A 25,108-nucleotide genomic window follows, 5' to 3' on the forward strand; every position below is an offset into this window, starting at 1 on the left:
AAAGAACTTTTCAACGGACACTTGATACACGAAACATAGTTTGGTCACAACCAGTTCACAACACCGTTACACGACTCAATGGACAGCCAGTCGACAGCTAAGTAGAAACAGGGGATTCACTGCGTGACATTATAACTCCTTACCACATGACAAGTTGCGTCATCATGCGCAACAATACTGCCAATATCAACCAGATGAAGAAAGCTGATTAAAAATACTGTAAAAACCATTAAATTGATTAAAATATGCCATATAAGCGCTAAAATATTAAAATATGATGCAGTTATCAAAATCATGAAAATATGCAGTTATATGCACCATAAAAGCATGTCAAATGACTGCAAATTCCGTAATTTGTGCACATAATGTATAAGCATTAATTTTTAACCCCGAAGAGAAAACATGCAAATGCATGAACTTCCGAGCCCTAATCATCATCATCATCATCATCATCATCATCATCATCATCATCCCATTTCCAGCTGACACCGGTTCTTCCAGCAAGATGTTCCAAACCATGTTTCGTTTTCTAATGCTACTCCTCACCAAGTCCATCCACCGCATTCTTGGTCTTCCTAGTCCTCCCTTCCCTGTCATCCGTCCATCCAGTGCTCGTCTTGGTAGTCTTACTTCATTCATTCGTTTTATATGTCCAAACCATTTCAATCTGTGTTGCTCCAGTTTGTCCTTTAATTTCTGTACTCCCAGTTCTTTCTGTATATCTTCGTTTCTTACTCTGTCTCTCCTTGTTTTTTTGTACCATACTTCTCAAGAATATCATTTCAGCTGCTTGTACTCTGTTCTCATCCCTCTGAGTCATTGTCCATGTTTCTGCTGCATATGTCATTATAGGTACATAAAAAGCTTTATATACATAACTTCTTTAGCCTTCATTGGTATATCCTTGTTCCATACTAGTCCTCTTACCTGTTGATAGAAAGCACTCCCTAGTTGTACTCTTCAGTTAATTTCCAAATCTATTCTTCCATCTTCAGACAGTACACTTCCCAAGTACTTGAAGTGTTTTACTACTTCCAATTTCTTATCTCCCACTTTGATAATTCCTTTTCCTTCTTTCTCACCTCTACTCATCACCACTGTTTTACTCTTCTCCACATTTATCTTCAATCACCATTTTTCAATATTTTTATTTGTTGCGTCTAACTGTTCTTGAACCTCCACTTCATCCTCACCCTAAGGCCGCGTGCACACCGAGCACGCTTCGCATAGTGTGTCGCGTGTTGCTCAACGCTAAGCGTCACGCTAAGCATAACCAGTGCTTTGTTCGTAATCCAGGTGTTCACACCGCCCGCGCTCTCCTGCGCTGAACGCCTATCTTACAGCTAAGCGAAGCGCCAGACAAAGCGCAGTGTTGGTTAATTGCTTAGCGTTACCTAGCTGGTTCTGAATCTATGGAAGAAGAAATTATTCATGCAGTGTTTCAAAGAGAAGAAATATGGAACCCAAGACACAAAAACTATAAAAATGTAACTGTTTTGCAAAATTAGTGTACTTAAGTATCTACAACAGTTGTATCGCATTCCTACAGTAAACATATACAGTAATATTACTTCTACTGTCACACTTTACTGGGCTTAACATTGTGACAGGATGAAATTGGGTATGGATTTTAGTGTCGGAAGTGTCCGAGGAGAAGTTCGGCTTGCCAGGTGCAGGTCTTTTGAATTGACGCCCGTAGATGACCTGCATCATGATGAGGATGAAATGATTATAAATACACACATACACCCAGCCCCCATGCCAATGCAATTTACTAATTATGATTACAATTCCCAACTCTGCCGGGAATCAAGCCCGGGACTCTGTGACCAAAGGCCAGTACGGTAACCATTTAGCCATGTAGCCGGACACTTTGTGAAAAAATGCATAGAATCTCCCAGACTCTGTCATATCGGTTTATAATTTTGCCAATGGAGGGTGGTAACATGAAGAATATCACTCTGCAGGCTAGTAGTGGCCTTGGAAGTAAATATTTCTGTTTATTAATTATATTTGTCACACATTTACTCCACTTTTGTTACTATGATTAATTGTGTATGCTAATTGTAACAATATTGCAAACTACTATTTATAATTATTATATAAAGAGCGTGATTTAGCCGGAAATTTAATTTCCACGTGTTTGCTGCACGGTGCTCCTAGATAATTCGGAAAATTGAATTTCTCCCAATTCTTGTCTGCTACTTGACGCCACATTTCAGTTGCAGGGTTTGGAAGGTCAAAGGTATTTTTTGTCATTCTTAAGTAATCATAAAATTTATAGCGATAAAGTCTTGCATCTCTGTGCGAACGATGGAATTCTCTGAAAGTACCGTAATTCGTTCTTCATTAAATTCATGAACCCACTTTCGATTCTTTTTATTTTAAATTTTAAGTACCTGTTATCCATCAGTAAACTATTTCTAGTGTACTTGGATAACGGCATTAGTTTGTGACCACCCTAAAACACCTCGTACCAAACTAAGACGAGAGCACGGCGTAGAGTTTTTGGTGTGAACAGCAAGCACGCCTTGCGCTATGCATAGCATTTCACGCTACATGCGACACACGATGCGAAGCGCGCTCGGTGTGCACGCGGCCTAAATCCCCACATCATCTGCAAACAACATCACTTTCATCTTCTTCGTACTGTTATCTTTCATTGCTGCCTTCATGGTGTCATCCATCACCATTAAGAACTAAGGGTGACAACATACTTCCTTGTTTTAGACCATTCTCAATTCTAAACCATTCTGATGCCACGACTGTAGTCTTCACACTACTGTAGCAATCTTTGTACATTGCATTTATCATGTTTCTCAATTCCTTGCAATCCCTCTATTTATTAGGCATTCCCAAAATTAGTTCTAGGGATGCTATCATAAGCCTTCTCCAAATCGATAAAGGTCATTATCATATCTTTCCCATATTCCCAACTTTTCCCCATATTTTGTCTCAGGATGAAAATGGGTTCCACCGTTGACCTGCCTTTGTCCTTCTATTTGGCTTTTTACCTTTACTCTAATTCTTTTTTCTAGTATTCTTTCCATTACTTTGGCAATATGTGGGATGATTGTGATTCCTCGGTAGTTACCACATATCTTCCTATCTCCTTTCTTGAATATTGGTAATATTATCCCCTTTTTCCAGTCTTCAGGAACTTTCTTCTCTCTCCACACACATCTGGGAAGTCTGTATGTCTGTTGCAATCCCACTGGTCCCGCTGCTTTGATCATTTCTATCGACACTTCATCTATTCCCACAGCTTTTCCCCATCTTCATTTTACTAACTGCCCATTCCACTTCAGCCATAGTAATGTCTGATTCTTCTTTTATTTTAATCTCCTCAATTTTGTTTGCTTGTGTAATTTTTTTTTTTTTTTTTGCTAGGGTCTTTACGTCGCACCGACACAGATAGGTCTTATGGCGACGATGGGATAGGAAAGGCCTAGGAGTTGGAAGGAAGCGGCCGTGGCCTTAATTAAGGTACAGCCCCAGCATTTGCCTGGTGTGAAAATGGGAAACCACGGCTTGTGTAATTTCTCCACTTATCTGATGTCTCACCTTTAGTAGCTCGCTGAAATATTCCTTCCATCTGTTCGTTATCTCTTCTGGTTTAGTCAGTATTTCTCCTTCTTAGTTTTTTATGAATCCAGTGTTCACCTTTTCATTCCTTCTATTTTTTTTTACAACTACAAATAATAATTTTTTCCCCACAATTTAAATCCTCCCTGATTTCCTGGGTGACTTCTTCCCAGATTGTCTTCTTTTCCTCTGCAATTACTTTCTTGCAATCTCTTTTTGCTTCTATATATTTTATTTTACTTTCTTCACTCTTTTTTGTTTTCCATTCCTTCCAAGTTTTCTTCTTCTCTTTTACCTTTTCCTTCACTCTATCATTCCACCATTTTGTTGCCTTTTCCCTTACTTTTCCTGATTTTCTTCCACAGGTTTTCTCTGCACTACTTACAAATGCCCTCTTAAAATTTTCCCATTCTTGTTCCACCTCGCTGATAATTGTCCTTGGTATGTGTACTCTCAAATCTTTCTTAAACTCTTCTCCAACCTCCTTTTCCTTTAATCTCCAGACCTTAATCTTTCTTTCTCTTTTCTCTGGCAGTTTAATGACCTTTCCCACTCTTAATTTTGCCACCACTGCTCTATGATCACCCCCAAAGGCTTCTTCTGGCATGGCTGTAACATCCACTAGCTCTTTCCGATGTCCTTTTTCCACTAGTATATAGTCTATCAGAGTTTTCGTTCTTCTATCTCCCCATCCATACCTTGTTATCTTCTGACTATTTTTCTTCCTGAACCACGTAATCCCTATAATTAATCGGTTACGCTGACAGAAGTCCATTGAAACATCCCCTTCCAGGTTCTTACTTCCATAACCGTATGATCCCAAATTCTCATCCCTTCCTTGTCTGTCTTTTTCCACTTGAGCATTTAGGTGTCCCATTATTACTATTTTCTTATCCTCTATATATTTTTCCACATCTTCAAGGAATTCTTCTAAGGATTCTTCTTTATTCCCTGTTTGCGGACCGTACACTTGAAACAGATCTTTTGTCCCCGTCTCGAATTTTATTTTTCCTGTGATCATCCTGTCATTTATCTTCTTCACCTCCTCCACATACATCCTTTCTTATCATCATCCCTACTCCATTTCCTGTCTCCTGTCCTCCACTGTAAAACAGTCTGTATCCTTCTTTTAGTTTTCTTTCCCCCTTTCCTTTCCATTTTGTTTCACTGGGACCTAGGATAGCTATGTCCTTCTCTTTCATAAACTCCACTAGCTCCTCAGTTTTGTCCGTCAGGGTTAGAATGTTAACTGTCCCTATCTGGATACAATGTGATGCTCGTCAGAAAACTGCGCTTCTCCTACCGAAGACATCCTAGCATTTTCAGAGTTTGAACCATATTAAACATTTTAGGCTATCATTAAGATGGGGTCACTACTCCCAGATGCATTTTATGACCTACTGCCAGGTATTAACTAGTCCGCTCCTACACGGTGACCACTTCCTTTCTATAAACATCATAAGAACCCATGAATTTTCTTCTTCTTTTCTTATTTTTTGTAGATATGTACTTACTAAGCATGATAATAATTTTGAAAAGTGTCAGGTTATAAATCCTTGAGATGCAATCAATTATGCATTTTCATTTTCATCTATGTCAAAATCCTTTCAATCACTACATATTTCTGTGATTTTTCCTTGATTAAAACTGTAGACTTTCTTCTTAAGATCAGTAACAGCTGTATCGCTTTAATAAATTAAAATGTTATAAATGTTCTTATCCGAAGCTCGTCATTCACTGTTTCTACATTTAGTTTTTTTAAAATAAATTCTATACCAAGGGATATTTCATAATACAATTATTACAAATTTACGATATTATATATTAATTCCACTCGATTTTCCGTAGAGTGATAGTTTACCCATGATCACCGCCAGCTTGAATTCCCTCTTGTTTATTCTACTGACTTATAACCTCTTTGCTATTTCAGATCTAAGAAGTAAGCTAACTTTGTCCCTACTAACTACTTTTAAATCTTTTGGGAATGTCGAAGTGCCAAAGGTTTACATGCTGGTAATTCTACCAACATGCATCTGACGTATCTGAGCACCTTCAAATTCTACCGGACTGAGCTGGCATCAAACCCACCAGCAGTCCAGTGCTCTACCACCTGACCTACTCAGCTCAGTTGGAAGAATGAGTTGAAGGTAGAAAACCGAGGGGAAGACCTCGAGAAGCATTCTTAACGACCTTATCGAGACATCAAAGAACTGGCTGAACCAATGTTGCCTACCAAACTTTGAGCTGTGGAGATTATGATGATGGAAATACTGACCACGGTATACGAAAGAGCCTGTATGAAATTTTCATCAAGGTGGTGAATAACTTTTAAGTGGTGCGGAATAACTAGATTATCTGCCCCAAATTTACACTGAGTTAATAAATAATTCATAAAAGCCTTTTTAATGCAAACAAATTAAAATTAATTATGAACATTACAAAATTAATGTGAAAAAAAAAACTTACCAGCACATGGATCTGACCACATCTCCAGGACAAGAGTTTCATATCCAATTGAAAATATATGCAAAGCACTACTGGTGGAAACAGGCTTCACACCTGCTACACTCTGTTGACAGCCTAGAAAAAGTAAAATATGATTTTCTTAAAATAAATACGATTTTCTACAGCTCATCAAACTAAATTCCTCAAATTTGTTCATGATCTATCACACATAAACCTTGCCTTTCCTTCTCTTCTGTACAGGAAAAATATAACATTCACAAAATACAACAGTCTTATTCCTATTCAACTGAACCAAATCCACAGGTTCAACACACATGCAGACCATCCATGACCCAACCAGGGAGTAAGCAAAGTGGCTGAAAAAGCTACTATTAATAAAATAATTTAATAAATTTTCAGAGAAGCAACAATCTAAATTAGCAATCGAACTGAGCTGGCATCAAACCCACCAGCAGTCCAGTGCTCTACCACCTGACCTACTCAGCTCAGTTGGAAGAATGAGTTGAAGGTAGAAAACCGAGGGGAAGACCTCGAGAAGCATTCTTAACGACCTTATCGAGACATTAAAGAACTGGCTGAACCAGAACTGAGAAATACATCAAGTTCACATATAATAATCCAAACATCCACGTAATAACAAATTTATTTAAGAGAAAAAATTTCAAAATTGCATTTTCCACCAATAACAACATGAAACATAGTATTTTCAACCATAATACAATAAATCTCTCGGAAAAATATAAATTTTTTGATTCGGGAATATATAAACTCACATGCTTTGAGTGCAAGAATACATACATAGGACAATCTGGCCGCAATTTTAAAGTAAGATATTTAGAACATGTGAATGCTGAAAAACATAGAAGATTCTCAGCCATGGGATCACACATGACTGCCACAGGTCATAAATTTACCAACATAGAACAAGACCTGACCATCATAAAAAAATTAAAAAAGGTCAGCTAAATGAACACACATGAAGATCTATACATTCATTTAGACCAACTTGTAAAGAAAAATGATAACCTTAATGAGGCTGTAGAATATAAGAATCCATTATATTATCAAATTCTAGTATATTTGAAAATGCTTGAGAAAGACCACGAAAAAAAAATTGGAATTTCTCCACCTACAGACAGCCCTACAATTTATTCCTCCTCAGTTGAAGCTATAGGCAACAGCAAGGAGGTTCTTGACACACCTATATCCCCTGCTCCTCCACCTCCTCAGGTGCAAGAGCAAGGAAGAAAGCATCATCAGTATTACACCAGACACAAGACTGTGAAAGAATGACAGGAGTTATTGTTCCAAAGGAAAGCAGGCTTAATAAGAATTGACAACTAAGAATCAGTAATATTTTCATCTGCATTAATAATAAGAACCACATTGTGATATCTGGATTTCTTCATTTCGACAATTACTTATAAATTGTATAATTTTTAATTTATAAACTGACCTTTTTTCATGAATTATTAAGAAAAGAACATTCATTAGGACATATTCTCTATGGAATATTGTACAAGTGTTTCCTTGACGACTGCTTTCAATTGTAGAAATAATTTATATATTTTCTCTTGAGTTTTTTGTTTGTTTTAATGTTGTCAATCTTATGATAATTTTAAGGACACTTCCTCTAAAGCATTACTTTGTCAATTTATGTATTTTTCATCTAAACAGTGTTATGTGGCTGAAGATGTTGATAACATACGAAACATGTACCACTTTTAACCATTAAATTGCCTTAAGCAATCATTGTATCAACTAGGCGGAAAATAAATAAATACTTAGTTGTGAATCTATTGAAGTGCGATACGAACCATGAAGCTGATTTTATGTAATCGAGTGATTGAGTCGAAACTGAAAGGTGCGAGTTTCAACATTCAAGCTAACTCTGTGTGCTTAAAGATGCAAATGCCAGTCCACTTGCTGACAGATTTTAATTCTGTCTTCATTTGTAAGGCATTTCACGATTTTTTCCGTAAATTTTCCAGCTAACTAATTCCTGGTTGTCAGCATTTCGCCCCAGTATACTAAGTTGGGCTCATCAGTTGGTATACAGCACACTTACCAAGACGCATGGCTAGTGCATACCGTGGAGGCCACTGCGTAGGCTACTTGGAGCCACCAGCAGTGCCAATGCACTATGAGAGATTTTGTCTCATTTTCAAAAATTGATGCTATCACAAGACAAATATGCATCGCGTAGGTCAACTTCACACAATTATGTTCCTAATCCAGATGTAGGCTATCACAATATGACAAATATTCGCTACCCTTCACTGTACTACTGAACACGAAATGCATTTCTAACTTCTGAATGGAATGCAAAATACAAGCATAAACAGGTTCAATGTATGTGTTATTCCGCAGTCTCACTGCTAACTGGCAAGCAAAACTGAGCATTTCTGAGGCTAACGGCTTGCTCTCCGAAGGTGCAGCTTATCCTGTGAAGTTCAGGAATTAAAGCCTTTTCCCCGGATCATGCAACTGCAGCGAGGGCTCTTACCCGAGTTAGAAATCACGTTCCTTCCACAAGGGAAACAAATAACACTTTCAGGGCTAGGAAAAATGCGATTGTACTAAGCGGTAATAGCAAAATTGTGATGCGATAAATGAGGTATTTTTATATAGATTTAATACAATGAGAATCAGGACTTCGAATTTACGATGTGCTAAGCAGGAAAATGTGTTAATGAGGAATGCAGTAATGAGGTATCACTGTAGTTTGATTTCCAAAATCATATACATATAAATGTATTGTATCTGTAAAGTCATATGATAATAAAATAAATAAATAAATAAATAAATAAATAAATAAATAAATAAATAAATAAATAAATAAATAAATAAATAAATAAATAAATAAATAAATAAATAAATAAATAAATAAATAAATAAATAAATAAATAAATAAATACATAGTAAATAAATAAAATAAATCACAGCTCAAATCTGCTGCTGCCTGTTAGCAACTGCTTTTGGTGAAACTGATTATTAACATCTAATGATAGTACATGATGACCATTCCTCCATTCACAACCTAGGAATGCACTCAACCACCCACAAATCGGCCTTCATTCTAAGGAGAAAATTCAAGACAGGTGTCGCTGGAACAGGCTGAACAATAACTGAGGAAACAAGTGTCAATTTAAAGGAAGTTTGCAGGCAAGAGTAGGGATAGCCTGGCCACAAATTGGTAGTTGGACAAGGGAAACAACTACAATGAGGATAAAACATTTCTCATACTTCATTAGCATACTTACTTTCCTTGTTCCAGTGGTCTGAAGCAATACCCCAATCAGAGATGGAGCCACTAGTACTGTCAGAGAGCAGAGAACTGGGGTAGGAAGCTGTGCGCACAAGGCCAGAACCACCAGTATTGCTGCCACGCTCCACACGAAGCCATAATGCCATAGAGAAGCCATGTAGCCACATAGACCAGCCCAGATCTTGGTTAATAGGTAGAGATAGGGCACAGCTTGACCAGCAGGTCTGAACACCTATTTAAACATTGTAAAAAAAAAAAAAAAAAAAAAAATCTATTGAAAACAAATTGAGATATAAATAAAAAACTGGTCATCTGGAAATACAGAAGGATTAGATAAGCAAATATATCACTCACTAATACAGTATAATGGGGCCGATGACCTTCGATGTTAGGCCCCTTAAAACAACAAGCATCATCATCATCATCATCATCATTACAGTATACTGAATAGAGATGGAGTAAAAACATCAAGAAAAAAGAAAAAAAAATGAACAGAAGAGGAAGGAAGGATGCCACAAGTACATTACAATGTTAACAACGCATTTGCTGGGAGAAGATATTTTCCCTAATTACGTCTCTACATCTACATTAGTATTACAAAGAAAGTACGCTGAGAGTTTTTTAGCTGCCTCTGTGGATCAGTGGTACAGTGTCGGCCCCCAGATCCCAAGATAGCGGATTCAAACCCAGCAGAGGTACTCAGATTTTTTAAGGCCTGGAAAAAAGTCCATTAAACACTCCATGTCGTACAATGTAAGCATGATAAAGATATCTGGTGACACATTTGGTGTTTAACAGACAAAATTCATTAAAAGTCTGCCATCTAGTAGGCCTAGAGTAAAACGGAATATCGAAACTGACGAGCAGACAGCCAAATGGCATCAAATTACAATGCCTGCACATGATAGGTGAGGCCATACAATTGTTGTTGTTGTTGTTGTTTTTGTTATTATTATTATTATTATTATTATTATTATTATTATTATTATTATTATTATTATTATTATTATTATTATTATTATTATTATCTTTATTGTATATGGAGGCTAAACTCAGGAACCTCGATTTCAAGAGAAAGCTTATTTCTTCCAGATTGATGATGATGATGATGATGATGCTTGTTGTTTAAAGTGGCTTAACATCCAGGTCATCGGCCTATAATGGGACGAAATGAGATGAAATGTAATGACAATTTAAAAGTCCAAAATTCATCCAATGACCAGAATTCAAAATGTGATGATGAAGAATGAATGAATATGAATTTAAAATAATCAGCAGATCCAACTCACAATACAAAAGTTAAAAATAATTCCAAAATCAATCCACTGACTAGAATTCAAAAAGATGACAATCAAGAATGATTATTAACTTAAAACAATCAGTGAATCCAACCCACAATGTTCCACCTCCCCAGAAGCTATATTAAAACCTCATTAAAAACCAAGGTTCACTTGGCCCGATAATAGCACCTTGTAAGGGTTCCTTGCTGGGATTACAGTGAAGACCTCAACGGTAGTGAAGGCAGAGAGAACAGGTCTCGGTATGACAGAACTAGCGTAAGAGGCAACTCAAGAAAAATCCACTTCGCGTCTGTCTTGAATAAACGGATATGTGGTCAGCGTCTGTTCACCAAAGGTGCGGCTGAAAACCCTTCCTCGGAGCTAACAACCTCGTCTTTAGGGAACTTGTTCCCCTAACCTAACAATCAATCAACAATGGATACGCACTTTTTAAGAGATTTTACCCCAGGAAGTAAACAGTCTCCCACTTCCAAGAAAATGAAAAGTAGGCATTTCGATTCTGGGGGCCTACAACAATGTGCAGAGGATGAGTCGGAGCATCCTGAAACCTGTCTTAAGCAAGGAAGATGCAAAATTAAACACAAAAGCATAAATTATGTGGCTACCTTTAATGTAAATTCACTTCTGAAAACAGGAAAGCTCAAGACTTTAATAAATTTTATAAAGAAAAAAAAAAATGTTTTGATAACAGCCCTTCAAGAAACAAGATATACTGACGAACACCACTTTCATTCAGAAGGATTCAGAATATTCAAGGGAAAGCCCAGAAAAAGAGTAATGAAGAATGTACCACAATTTGGAACAGGGTTCACTGTAAACCAAAACATATGAAACTCAATAATAGAATTTAATTCCATTAGCAAAAGACTTTCAACACTAACCTTTAAGTCAGTAAACAAAGTTCACACTATTGTAAATACACATGCACCAACAAATGAGAAAAATAGAACGCAGAAAGAACAAACTGAAATTTTTTGGCAAGAACTCGAACACTCTGGATAAAATTCCATCCAAAAATACAATAATTCTACTTGAAGATTTTAATGCTCAAATCGGCAAAGATCATCATCATCATCATCGATCCATAGTAGGCAAATTCCTTGCACACAAAAGAACTAACGCAAATGGAGAAAGACTCATTAGTCTATGCAGAGAGCATGACATAGTCCTAAAATCTACATTCTTCAAAAAACTTCTTGGGAAACAAACTACATGGGTATCTCCAAATTCAATCTGTGAGGAGAAACAACTTGACCATGTTGCTATAAGCAGACAGTCTGTACCAGAGATGCTTAATGTAAAAGTTGCTAAGAGTGCAGATTTGGATTCAGACCACTATCTATCTATCTATCTATCTATCTATCTATCTATCTATCGCTAAATTCCAAATTAGGCCAATATAATATAGAAGAAAGAGTCAATATAAACCCAAAACGTTCGACACACAAAAATTATTACATGTAACTATTCTCATGTTTAGACCCGTATTGAAATTTGCTATAATGTAACAAGCACCGCAAGGCATTATAGTAGCAGTCAAAGGGACGCACCATCACTTCAAGATTGTGAAAAAGGATAATATATCAACATTTCAAGATTTTCAGATTGACGTCCCTTTTGACCAATGGAACATCTGGAATGCAAATCAAAATGATAAGAATAGGAACGACCTTAAAGAAGCCCGAAGGCTTGCATCAAAAGGCCTCAAAAAGATCAAAATGCAACATACGAAAGACCAACTAACATAAAATGAATCAAACTTCAAACAGAACAACACAAGGAACTTTTACAAAATCTTCAAAACTAGCTTAAAGAAATACACTCCACCAGGTTTACTTTTCACAGACCCAAAAACTCAGAAAACAGCATGAAATAACACTGAAAATTGCAGAATACTTTGAAGAACTATGTAACTGTGATGCACCAAAAGAGAAATTTAATTTTGATAACACAATCCCAATACCACCAGACTCAAAGCCACCAACAACAGAAGAAAAAAAGAAATCATAAAAGAACTTAAAAATAACAAAGCATCTGGAGAAGACAATATCATTGCTGAATTATGGAAATACTCTAGTGACAATATGTACTGTGTTTAACAGAAATCATCAAAGAAATTTAGGAAACAAACCGTTTACCATCAGAATGGACATTTGCACTAATACATCCACTACATAAAAATGGGAAGAAAACAGATCCTAACAACTATAGGGGAATCTCCCTTTTGCTAGTAACCTACAAGATCCTGTCCATGGTGCTAGGAGAGTATCAAGTAGGATTTAGGAAGAGAAAGTCATGTCCCGAACAGATATTAAACTTAAAGAACATAACAGAAATGAGGAAAAATCAGGAATTTGAAATACGTAATTACTTTTGTGGATTTTAAGAAAGCTTACGATTCAATTGACAGAAATGCACTAACTGACATTATAAAGGAATTAAGACTCGATAATAAAAGAACTGAAATAAATAAATCAATGTTAACAAACACAACATCCAAAGTAAAATTTAGGGACGAACTCTCAAAACCTTTTGAAATAAAGTCAGGTATAAGACAGGGAGATGGTTTCTCACCTCTGCTTTTCAACTGCGCATTAGAGAAGATAGTTCGAGAATGGAGGAAAGCCATCAATACTAAAGGTGTTCAACTAGGAAGAAATCCAAATAAGATCATTGTAGATTGTCTAGCTTTCACAGATGACATGGCGTCAAGGGTGCCCTTGCCCGGGGGAGGAGCAAGGCAGGCCGCCACCCCCCCCCCCCCACCTCTCAGGGAAAGGAAAAAATCTGATGTAGTCAGGTGTTTTCATTTCAAGAAAATGATTTAGAAGTCAATATTATGTAGAAGTGGTAGTACCGCCCCCCACCAACAGACAGGGGATACCGTGGGTGTTATTCTACCGCGGAATACAAGTCGCCATTCATCTTCCAAAATATTAAAAATAATACATACCCCCAGGTCAACAAACTGTCATATGGGCACCCATGCATGGCGTTAATTACTGACTCACTGGATAATGCTCTCAAGAACAAATCAGAGAATTACAAAAACAAGCAGCTAAAATAGGACTACAAATTTCATTTGAAAAAACAAAGTTCATGACAAACATCAGTGATGCCCCGCAAAATATGACAATTCATGACAACCAATATGTACAACAAAATTGCTTTATTACTTAGGAAAGTGGATAACGAATGACACAAAAGAACAAACAGCTTTAGAAACTAGAGTGCACAAAATGGAATGGATGTTTCACATGACAAAAAATGTATATAACAAAAAATCCTTATCCTGGAACACAAAATTGAGACACTAGCCAACAGTAGTCAGACCTGAAAATTTATATGAGGCAGAAACACTTAAACTAACAAGAACTGGAGATCTCAAAAAACTAGAGAAGGTTGAAAGAAGAATTTTGAGAAAAATACTGGGAGCTAAATGAAATAACAATGCAAGAATACAGGTTAAGACCAAACAGAGAGCTATATTTGAAAATTGAAAAACTAACTGGCATAATGAGGAAAAGAGGACTACAATTTGTTGGTAACCAAGCGCATCTTCAACCTTCTGAATAGTTACAAATTTAAACCCACGTAGTGTACCGGTTACGACCTGTACATAAGTATTTTTTGAGCATAAGTTACGTTTATTTACCACGCGTAATGTTCCCAGCGCGGATGGTTTGTTTACCAACAGCGAGGACCAGCTAGCGAAGTGTATGACAACTGTGAGCTGTGACGTAGCCACAGGGGCTAGCTAGGCCGCCCGCTCGTCTCAACACGTGTTACCAGCCTTGACTGGTATTTTCTGGATTCCACGTCACTTGTTCTAGTGAGTTCGATGGAGAAAATTTGGAAATTTCTATAATAATTGTGCTAGCGAGTCGAGCGATATGTCATCTTGTTTGGGATCACCTAAACGTCCCAATGCTCGAGTTTCAAGCAAATCCATCGAGGGATTCGGGAGATATTCAATCAAACCGTATTATGACGTAGACATCCCGGATTGAATAAAAAGGGAACCTACTGTAGCCTATTCACACAGTCTCAGCTGAGTAGTCAGCGAGGACACTCTTGCTGCTACTATCATCGTGGAACTCTGTCATTATACAAGTGTGGGAAAACGATTCTTCCAAGTTTTATAAAGTGGACTCATAAGACTTCGAGTGTGGTAGAAATTTTTCTAAGTCTTTGTAATTGAACTTGGAATATTTACAAGTGTTCATTGAAGGGACTTGTATTATTTACGTGTCGTCGAAGTTGGAATTTTTCTAAGTGTTAACTAAATGGACTTGTATTATTTCCATGGGTTCGAGACCCGAATTCTTCTAAGTGTTCACTGAACATTATTTATGTGTCTTCGAAGTTGGAATTTTTCTAAGTGTTAACTGAAGGGACTTGTGTTATTTACATATCTTCGAAGTTGGAATTTTTCTAAGTGTTCACTGAACGGACTTATATTATTTACACGTAAATGAGATTGGAACTTTCCTAAGTGTTCGTAAAATGGACTTGTGTTTTTTACGTGGAATATTTGCAAATGTTGAGGAAATCATTCTTCTAATAGACAGTAATTGATTAACATTGCCAGTGATGAACTTTAACTTTCCAACGGCTTTGAACAAAGTTAGGATTTCACTTGCATTTACTCAAAGACTTGTACATTTGCCAGTGTTGGTTTAAAAGACTTATAAATTTCGTCAGTGAATTTATTTATGTGAATGGACTTGTGTTTTCGTCAGTGGTCACTCAAAGACTTTATGAATTTCACCAGTGAATAACTTTAAATATATTCAGACTTCCAAGTGAATGGACTTGTGTTTTTTTTTTTTGTTCGAGTTTAGGCAAAGACTTGCACCTTCGCCAGTAATGAACTTTGAGTTTAACTATAATTTCACAAGAAGGGACTTGTATTTTTTCATTGCCAAACGTTATTCCGAGACGAAGATTTTCCTAGTGATGAACTCTAAAATTATTAATACCATTCATATCATTTTAGGAGCGTTGGAAGTCTTGATGTACAATTATCAAGATCTCTGCTTATAAGTTGATCATCCAAGGTGTTCATGGACTCAGTGCTACTAGTGACCTTGGGAACATCAATCCTCTCAGTCTCATTGGGCTGAGGTAGTACGTGACTATCTACAACATCGCCTGGATCATCGGGGTTCAACCCGGGCCTCAGAGTTCGAGACATCTCTACTTGCCGTCAATCCAGACAGTCCAGCTGCCTCTGTCTGGAGTATCTGGAGTCCCTGGAATCCCTGGAATCTTCTGGAACATGCTTCAACCAGCTTGGCTTGGTGAACTGGAGAACCCAAGCCATACTATTGGAATACGAGGAAGACAGTCCGATTCTACTTAGAGGTGATGTGCAAATTCATGACAAATTTGAATAAACTCTTATACAATCAGAGTCAAAGTTTTTCTGTAGATAGGACCCTACCTCCTGTACCGAGCCCTAGCTACAATTAATCCAGTTTTGCCCTGAGATTTCTATTTCATGCCCCTATCAAATTTAATCTGAGAGTCGGGCTCTTTTACTGGTACAGTAGTTCATTGGAATTGAGAGACATGAAAAATGCTGGAATTAAAACAGATACAATCAAAAACAGAACACTTTTTAGAGAGCAGTTCAAAAGGCAGCATTTCAGGAGCAGAAGAAACCAACAACTAGAAGAAAGTGGACTCAAGAAAAGAAGGAAAGGCACTCTCGAAGGATGAAGGAAATTTGAAAGCAAAGGAAATCTAACACAATGAAAAGTAACCAAAGTTGATTCATCATACCCTCCAAGTGGGTTATTCTAAAGGAGAAGAAGAAGAAGAAGAAGACAATAGTATTACTGACTAAAGTACTGCTTTCAAAGCACAATCCTGAATCGATGATGATTGTTGTCTAAAGGGGTCCAAAATCCAGGTCAATGGCCCCTCATAATAGTACTCATCGCTACTAAAGTAGAACCACAGTATTTCTCATGTAGCGTATTAATCATAAGTAACTCAGACTCACAATTCTCCACACATTATGGTACTACTCGTAAGTAATGTACATCGCACAGGTAACGCTGACCTATGGTGTTTCTTACATTACGGTGCCACTCATAGGCAACGCAAACCTATGGTGTTCCTCAACAAGGTGTACTAATCACAGGGACTCATACTATCCCGTGGTGTTCCTCACATAGTGGGTACTAATCACAGGCAACACAGACCCATGGTGTCGCTCATATAGTGGTACTAATCACAGGCAACGCCCAGACCCGTGGTGTTTCTCACAAAATGGTACTAATCACAGGCAACATAAGCCCGTGGTGTTTTGCGTATAGTGGTACTTATCACAGGTACTGTAAACCCACAGTGAACCACTCTCTGCTGCTACTAATCACAAACCTATTGCATACCTAACATAGTGGTACTACTCGCAAGTAAAGGTGACTCATGGTGTTCCCTGCGTGATGGTACTAATCACAAGCAGTTTCAAGGTTCTATTTCAATCATCCCTTGGTCGCCTCTTTTAGTCATACCGTGGGTGTATTCTTCGTCTGCGTTCCCATCCACATCTTCCAGATTATTATAGACTGTTAATTTAGCTTGCCAAGTAGGTAATTTTTAAATAAAGTAGAATATGTTGGAAAAACTGCGCATCCAGGAGCCTTAGAAGTGAATACGCTGTCTGAATTGTTAGTTCTATTAAAAGATAGAGACAATAAAGCTTACTTAGAATTCAATTTTCTGAATTAAGATTCATCTACATTTTGTTGCTATATCTAGCAGATTGATATGTGCATGTTTTATCCTATGAAAAACAAAATCACAGATAAACTTTAGTAGTATAAAAAAAGAAGCATACATACAGTATTAAATTTCCTAGAAAAATATTCACACTAAGTGTGGATTAGTGTGAAAATCATCATTAGTGGTGCACGTCCAATAACTAACTCTGTAAGAGGAACTGTGTTGAGCCTCCATGGCTCAGGCGGCAGCGCACCACCCTCTCACTGCTAGGTTCCGTGGTTCAAATCCCTGTCACCCCACGTGAGATTTGTACTGGACAAAGTGGAGGCAAGACATGTTTTTTTCTGGGTACTCTGGTTTTCCCTGTCATCATTCATTCCAGCAACACTCTCCAATAACATTTCATTTATCCTGTCAGTCATTAATCATTGTCTCAGAGGAGTGCAATAGGCTTCAGCAGCCAGCACAATTCCTATCTTCACCGCTAGATGGGACCTTCACACATTCCATTCCTGACCCAGTTGAAACTGGAAACAGGGTGTGGATAACAAAGAGGAACTTTGTTAAGGTGACACTCCGGAGATAAAAATATATTTTTACCTAACGCGTGAATTTTCCTGAAACTTTGTGGGAATGTCACCTACATAAAAGTAGAGTTATCGCAAAAATTCCATTCATATACAATTAATAGTTTTTACAAAAGAACCTTTTTGAATTTTTTGAAATTTTTAATTATATTTTTTCATGAAATTTGATTAACATGTTAATGTAAATTAGTAATTAGGTAGATAATACGTCTTTTAAAAGCACTATGTATCAATTTTTCTGTACATAATTTATATAAGGAGATGTATTGTACTAAAGTTTGTGTAATTTTTACGTTCTAAAATTTAGGACTTAAAAATCTCTACTACTTGAAAAACTTCTGCAATCAAAAATTCCATACGCAGGTTTCTTAATATAGCTGTGATACATTTTTACTTGGGTAGTAAAATAACTAACAATAGCAGAAATAAGGAGGACATAAAATGCAGATTAGCACAAGCAAGGGAGAGCTTTCTTAAGAAAAGAAATTTGCTCACTTCAAACATTGATATCGGAATTAGAAAGATGTTTTTGAAGACTTTCGTGTGGAGCGTGGCATTGTATGGAAGTGAAACATGAACAATAACTAGCTCAGAAAGAAAGAGAATAGAAGCTTTTGAAATGTGGTGTTACAGAAGAAGGCTGAAGGTGAGATGGATAGATCGAATCACGAATGAAGAGATACTGAATCGAATTGGTGAGAGGAGATCAATTTGGCTAAATTTTAAAAACATAGGAAAATATTTTTAAAAATGTTTTATTTCCACCTATTCAATACAATACAAGATGTTGGCATTTATGTTAAAACATTTTTCAAATGTGAGACATGTTTCAACTCTTACTGTGAGGCATCTTCAGCCACTAATCAAAACCTTATTACTTTTGTCAGACAACATTTCAAACATTCTAGAGCTATTATAAAAATGTTCATGAAACAACTAAAAATCTAATATAATGATGAACTCATGTGTAGTTCACTTGATGAATAGGACGTCATTAGATGGTACAATAGTACAGATGATGGCTTGAAGCCTTAGTCAATATTAGATTTCAAATACATACTGGAAAGCATATAAAATCATTTCATTGAAAATACACAATACATTTAAATGATATTAAAATAGTATGTCCTTTAGGTGGTACACTTAAAAATGGAGGGTATCATAATTATAAGTGACAGTTGATGGCTTAAGGCCGTAGTCAGAGTTTGAAGCATAAGCAAAATAAGATGTAAACATATAGAAAATGAATATGATGAGATTACATTAATGAATACAAAATGTAAAGGAAAAACATTCCAAAAGCTGGGCAATTGTTATTGACGTCAGCGTATAATTGCCCGTAATGTTCAATGGTCAACAGTTCATAGGTTATTTATAGGTTGGTTCAGCGAGATTGTGTTGACACGAAGTTTAAAGTTGGCTTAAATTTATTTTGAGTCATCTGAGTAAGTTTGTAGAGATGATGATGAGCTGTTAATCTCTACGTTGATAAGATTTTGACACGAAGGTTGAATGGCTGTTGTTTTCATAACTGATTGACATTATATTTTAAAACGTTGATATTGGAAATTTTATATTATTGACGAATGTTGTGGGAGTTTGATGGGGCTGTTGAAATAATGTTGTTGATTAGTTGATTCTATGGCATTGCTGGCCCGTTTGACTTGTTGTGTCAGTTACTGACAACGATTTTCCTATATATTTTACGAAACTTTAAATACGGACAAAAAATGATTTTCATCACTTTGCTAAATTTGACGAGAAGAAGAGATAGAATGATAGGACACATCTTAAGACACCCAGGACTTGTTCAGTTGGTTTTTGAAGGAAGTGTAGGTGTAAGAACAGTAGGGGTAGACCAAGGTATGAATATGACAAGCAGATTAGAGCAGATGTAGGATGCAGTAGTTACGTAGAAATGAAAAGGTTAGCACAGGATAGGGTGGCATGCAGAGCTGCAGCAAACCAGTCTATGGACTGATGACTCAACAACACCACTAATTATACTTAATGGGGGCTTAGCTGCTGGCTTCCCACCCGGAAGGTTGAGGTTCGAATCCTGGTCGATTCTGGGTCGAGATTTTCATCTGTAGATTTATGTGACGCCAGGAAGGGCATCCGGTCTTAAACGCCCGGCCAAAACAAAAATGAGCCTAGGTGGCTCTAGTGATCCCAAAAATAACTGGGATAAGCTGAAGAAAGTTACCACTAATTATACTTACTTAAGCAATCTAACAAAAGTTTCCATTATCTTCTATTTTAACTCTCACCAAATGGCAATTAACATCTTTAATGCAGTAGACTGTATCCTTACTGAAGGATGGATAAGGAGTACTTCCTTTAAAGTCTTGATGCAAACTTCAGAGTCTCAAATAACATCTTTCTCTTTCTACGTATTATTCTTGATTGATTACACGGTACACACACTAGCATTATCTTTGTTATCGATTATGGTTCACGTAGCATTTTCAAGGGTGACATTCGCCGCCTTCAAGACTTCATTTAGTGTTCCATCCATTGCTTCTCTGGCCTTCCAAGAGATCCAAATCCACTGTGGTTGAGTTGGAGTGCTGTGCTGATAACTGAATTTGTGGAGTTTCTCACCCAGTGTCTGAATCATCTGAGTCTTGTCAGCCTCATTTTCTCCACATTCAGTGCAATGCGCATTTGCTGATGGACACTTTTGTTCCTTACATGATCCCATTGTGACAGCCCAAAAGTCGAATAAATTAACCGCATTTTCTTTAGATGGAGAGTCTGTTCATGTTTTGATGTTGCTCGCCAGCATTCTGTTCCAGAGAGGGCAACTGGGTGAACGACAGTCATATAGATATTTACAATGAAATGTTTAGGCATCCATCAATCACAAAGGATTCCAATAACCATTTCATCCATTGACACTGATATAGACGTCTGGGAGGATATCACTGTCGTAACTACAGTAATGACTGAGCCAAGGTACTTGAAATATGTGGTGTTCTCGAGTTCTTCTTCGTCAATGTTGAAGTGTCATCTATCTGGGGTCCACTCTCCATGTACTCAGTCAACCATAAAGTAATGACAAAAAGCTGATGGGCTGAAATCTGGATGATAGTATACTTATCCAAGTTTCATTTTATCCATGTTGCTGCCATAGTTTCTTAAAAAGTAACAAATCTAACAAATACACTCACCAGCCTCCACGTGTTGATGATTGAGTGAATTAGCTAAACTCCCAGCGCGATCCTCACCAATGGGACAATCAGAGCTTTGAGAAGCAGCAAGACTGAGAAAGAGCCACTGTCCCTCACAGTTTATAACTCTGCCATTTTGCACATCACCACCAGGCTCAACAGGGAAACACAGGATATAGTTGGGCTGTGGTCGACTGGCTGTCACCAAGGAAGAAAGAGGTCCCAACAAGGCATCCTAAAACACACACACACAACATAATCATTAATATAATTACAGATCGTAAAAAAATCTGATATTTCTGCCTAACAAGAAATGTACGTAATTCTATCTATAAATCACATGATTTAGTGTTTATTTTGCTCTTTTTAGCTCAGAAACAAGAACCATTGGCAAAAATGAAAATAGAAGATTAGAGGCATTTGGGCTAGGATGTTTGAGATAAATGAAAAGAATACCCTAGGCGGAAAAATATTACTAGTGAGGATACGCTTACCAGAGGTGGAGAAAAGAGAACTCTCTGGATGGAGCTATTAAAACTGGAAAATGGTTAGTGACGTGGATGGGAAAGAGGAGGGGAAGAAAACGAAGAGACAGGCCCAAAATGCATTTCATTAACCAAATCAATGATGATGTGAATACATTGAAAATCAAATGACCATCAGAAGAATGGGAGGACTGGCGATGTCCACCCATCTTCAAATTGAGAAACCAAGACGAAATGATGCCTAATGAAATTCTCAAAGAAAACGTAAATGAGAATTTGTTTCACAAGGACTAACTAAAGAGGATAAAAGAAACACAATATGAAGATTTTCACTTCGCCGTAAATACTGGAGTAGAGACGAAGGAAGACATCATTAAGATAAGTTCCAGATTCCAAGTTCCTAAGTACAGTAAAACTTCTTTTATACGTTTCACATGTATACTTTTCTCAGTGGTCCCGACAAAAGCCTATATGTATTACAGCGAGTTATTTCATTTATACGTCTTTCACTTACACGATTTTTACACTTCTATCTTACGTTCTCCACGAACACAATGTTGCCACACAAAGACAGCCACATGTACACATGGTCTGCAAGAAATCAGAAATCAATTATTGATTATATACAGTAATTTGTAATGGTAAATTGGCAGGTTTAGTCTTGGATACAAGAGTCTATCGAGGCCCTGAACTGGAAACTGACCCCTTCTATTAGTAACACCTACTCTTCTTAGCCTAGATGGTATAGGAGAAACAAACACACAAGAAATCAAAACTTCTTACAAGGTTAACCTATTATGAGACCACAGTATAAAATGGCTGTACCAGAACAGACTTAATAATCTTACACAGATGACACCAGTTAGTGACAACATGGAAACGGAGTGGTCTAATCTGTGTTCAATTTTAAAGCAGTCTGCTATTCAGAGTTTGGGAGTTAAGAAAAAAATGGCAGAGAAAAAAGGGTGTAAGAATCTGGGATGAAGAAATTGAAAAAGTTATTTCAGACAAAAGAAATGCTTATAAAAAATTTTTGTCATCCAGTAAATTGGAAGATAAAACAGAGTATCACCACAAGAGAGCAATAGCAAAAAGGGAAGTGCATAAAAAGCACAGAAAGAGTTGGGAAAACTTTGTTTCACACCTGGAGACTGATATAACAAGACCACAACCACAGACCTATTAAAATACTCCAGAAACTGAATAATGATGTAAATTTAAGATATACACAATAATGCAATAAATACCTCTAACAGAGTGGCTCACATATTTTCAGAACCTTTGGAAGGGTTCAAATATTGAGCCATTTCTCCTGTCAACATCACTCCACAAGTCTTCGGAAACCTTTACACTCAAAGAATTGGAGCTAGTACACAGAAATCACAGAAGTGGAAAGCATCTGAGGAAGACTTAATAAATGCAGAACTATTCAAGTACTCTAGTGACATCTTCAAGCAAAGATTTCTCAAATTCATCAATTCAATTTGGAATGGCAACAGACCACCAGAAAATTGGCAAAATGCTATAATTATTCCTCTTCGTAAGAAGGGCAGTGTGAAAGATTGTGGAAATTACAGAGGGCTAAGTATACTCAACTCAGGTTACAAAATTTACTCTAATACAGTATTACCCCGCATTTATGTTCGTGCCTTTTATGTTTTCCCATCTTTTACAACATTTTTTGTTGGTCCCCTGAGATTTCCTTTGCTCACAATGTACTAAAATCCTCAAATTTACGTTTGCCATATTTCATGCTTCCCGCCATTTACGCCATGACAGGCCGTTCGAGAGGAAAAGATTTGAGGTAAAATGGTGACGCAACTAACCTAAAACGCTGATAAACCATGGCATGACAACAAAATCAAACAACCATGGTCTGTAATAACTCTTAGAACTCTCAGTATTGAACTTCCGCTTAAACAACGCATCGCATTCTTTGATATCGGGTGTGTTCCACAACATCCTAAACCTTATTTTTAAATCTGACATTTATGCAAGTTTCGGAGAGTTTGATCATTGGCATTCTTCCATAATTCTGCAACCAACTGATTTTCTCCTGCTGCTTTATAGTTCTTGAAAAAGTTAATGGCTTTGATCACTTCCTCATATGTTGGTGGTAAAACCTTTTCCAGTAGTGTTTTGTTTTTAGTTTAGGGTCAAACTACAGATATTCTCTTGGGTCTTCGCAGTTGAGTAATTTTTTTTAAGTAGACTGCCAAGATATTTGCATTGTCTTGGTTGTTATGTGCCATTTTCCCATTTTCATTTCTCAGCGTAAGTGTTGGTGGAGTATACTTAGACTGATCCTGTTTAAACGTCTTGTAATAATCCCTTGTTTTATGTTGCTTGAATGACTCATCTATTGTTCTGAGCATTTCATTCTGATGATTCCATTTAATTCTTTGAATTTCTTTAGCCGCTTGTCTTCTAGCATTAGTTCTGCTCTGGATTCGTCAGTTTTTCTTTGTTGATCATTTAAACCTGCTTTGTGCCTTGTTTGAATTGCCATATCGCACTCATCGTTCCACCAGACATGTTTCTTCCTCCTTTTAATGGCATTCAAAGGGGGAAAATGTCACGGCAGGAAACAAAGCAAACAACGCGTACAGTTCTGTTCTGTTGTTTTTAAAACTTTGCTACGCTCCTCACAAAGTACACCAGCAATAAGAAATCCTGGGGGTCTACAAAGGTTTTTGAGGACTGGCTTCGAAGCGTGGTGCAAAAATGAGAGCAAAAGGTCACAAGATTTTACTGTTCATGGATCGATGCCCAGCACATCCTCCCATTACATCTTATCTGAAGAATGTGACTGGAATTTTCCCCTGCAAATTGCACGAGCGAGCTGCACCCGCTCAATCTTGGAGTGATACGCAACTTGAAGTTGCATTATCGTAAGATGCTGGTGCAGCATGCAATCAGATGTGTAAACGTCGGAGAGGACAAAATAAAGATCAACATATTACAGGTAAGATTTCTCTCAGCTATTTCTTCTTTTTGTATGTTTATTCATGTTTATTCATGTTCACGCAGTACCATGCATTAAGCACCATTTCACACTAGACGACAGGAATCAGCTACCAGCCGTCCGTGCTTGTGAAACATTATTTTAAATGGAGCTCTTTACACACAGCTACTCTGTCTCAGCAACTGACCTTGAAGTAGTTCACTCCTGCTACCGACAGCTGAGGCAGATTTCGCAACCCCGACTGGCGACAGCTGGTAAACCATTGCTGTGCACTGGGGTCTTCAAATTCTTCTGCTGCGTTCTGTTCAGAACTCCCTTCCGTGTCACTGTGCATTTTGTGTTCCTTCACTAAACTGTACTAAATAAAACAAATTATACTCAATATGAATGATGTCTGGCTCCTTGGCTAAATGGTCAACCTACTGGCCTTCAGTTTAGAGTGCCTCATGTTCAATTCCCAGTGGAGCCAGAAATTTTAACTGTGTACGGTATGGTTTGTGTTTGTCCCCACACTCTCCTTTTCATATTCACATAACACATCAC

The 25,108-nt window shown here is 37.3% G+C and overlaps 1 protein-coding gene across 1 annotated transcript in view; it reads right to left on the minus strand.

The window, feature by feature from the left end:
• mv (lysosomal-trafficking regulator mauve) overlaps positions 1 to 25,108 on the minus strand; it is a 546,555-nt gene that overhangs the window by 398,625 nt on the left and 122,822 nt on the right. Inside the window, exons 10-12 of the mRNA XM_068229176.1 lie at positions 21,116 to 21,350; positions 9,298 to 9,551; positions 6,052 to 6,154 (exon numbers count right to left, since the gene is read on the minus strand). Coding sequence (XP_068085277.1) covers positions 6,052 to 6,154; positions 9,298 to 9,551; positions 21,116 to 21,350 — 592 coding nt within the window. The remainder of the gene's footprint in view (positions 1 to 6,051; positions 6,155 to 9,297; positions 9,552 to 21,115; positions 21,351 to 25,108) is intronic.

This window comes from Anabrus simplex, chromosome 9 (assembly GCF_040414725.1).
Source record: "Anabrus simplex isolate iqAnaSimp1 chromosome 9, ASM4041472v1, whole genome shotgun sequence".
NCBI classification, from domain to species: Eukaryota; Metazoa; Arthropoda; class Insecta; order Orthoptera; family Tettigoniidae; genus Anabrus; species Anabrus simplex.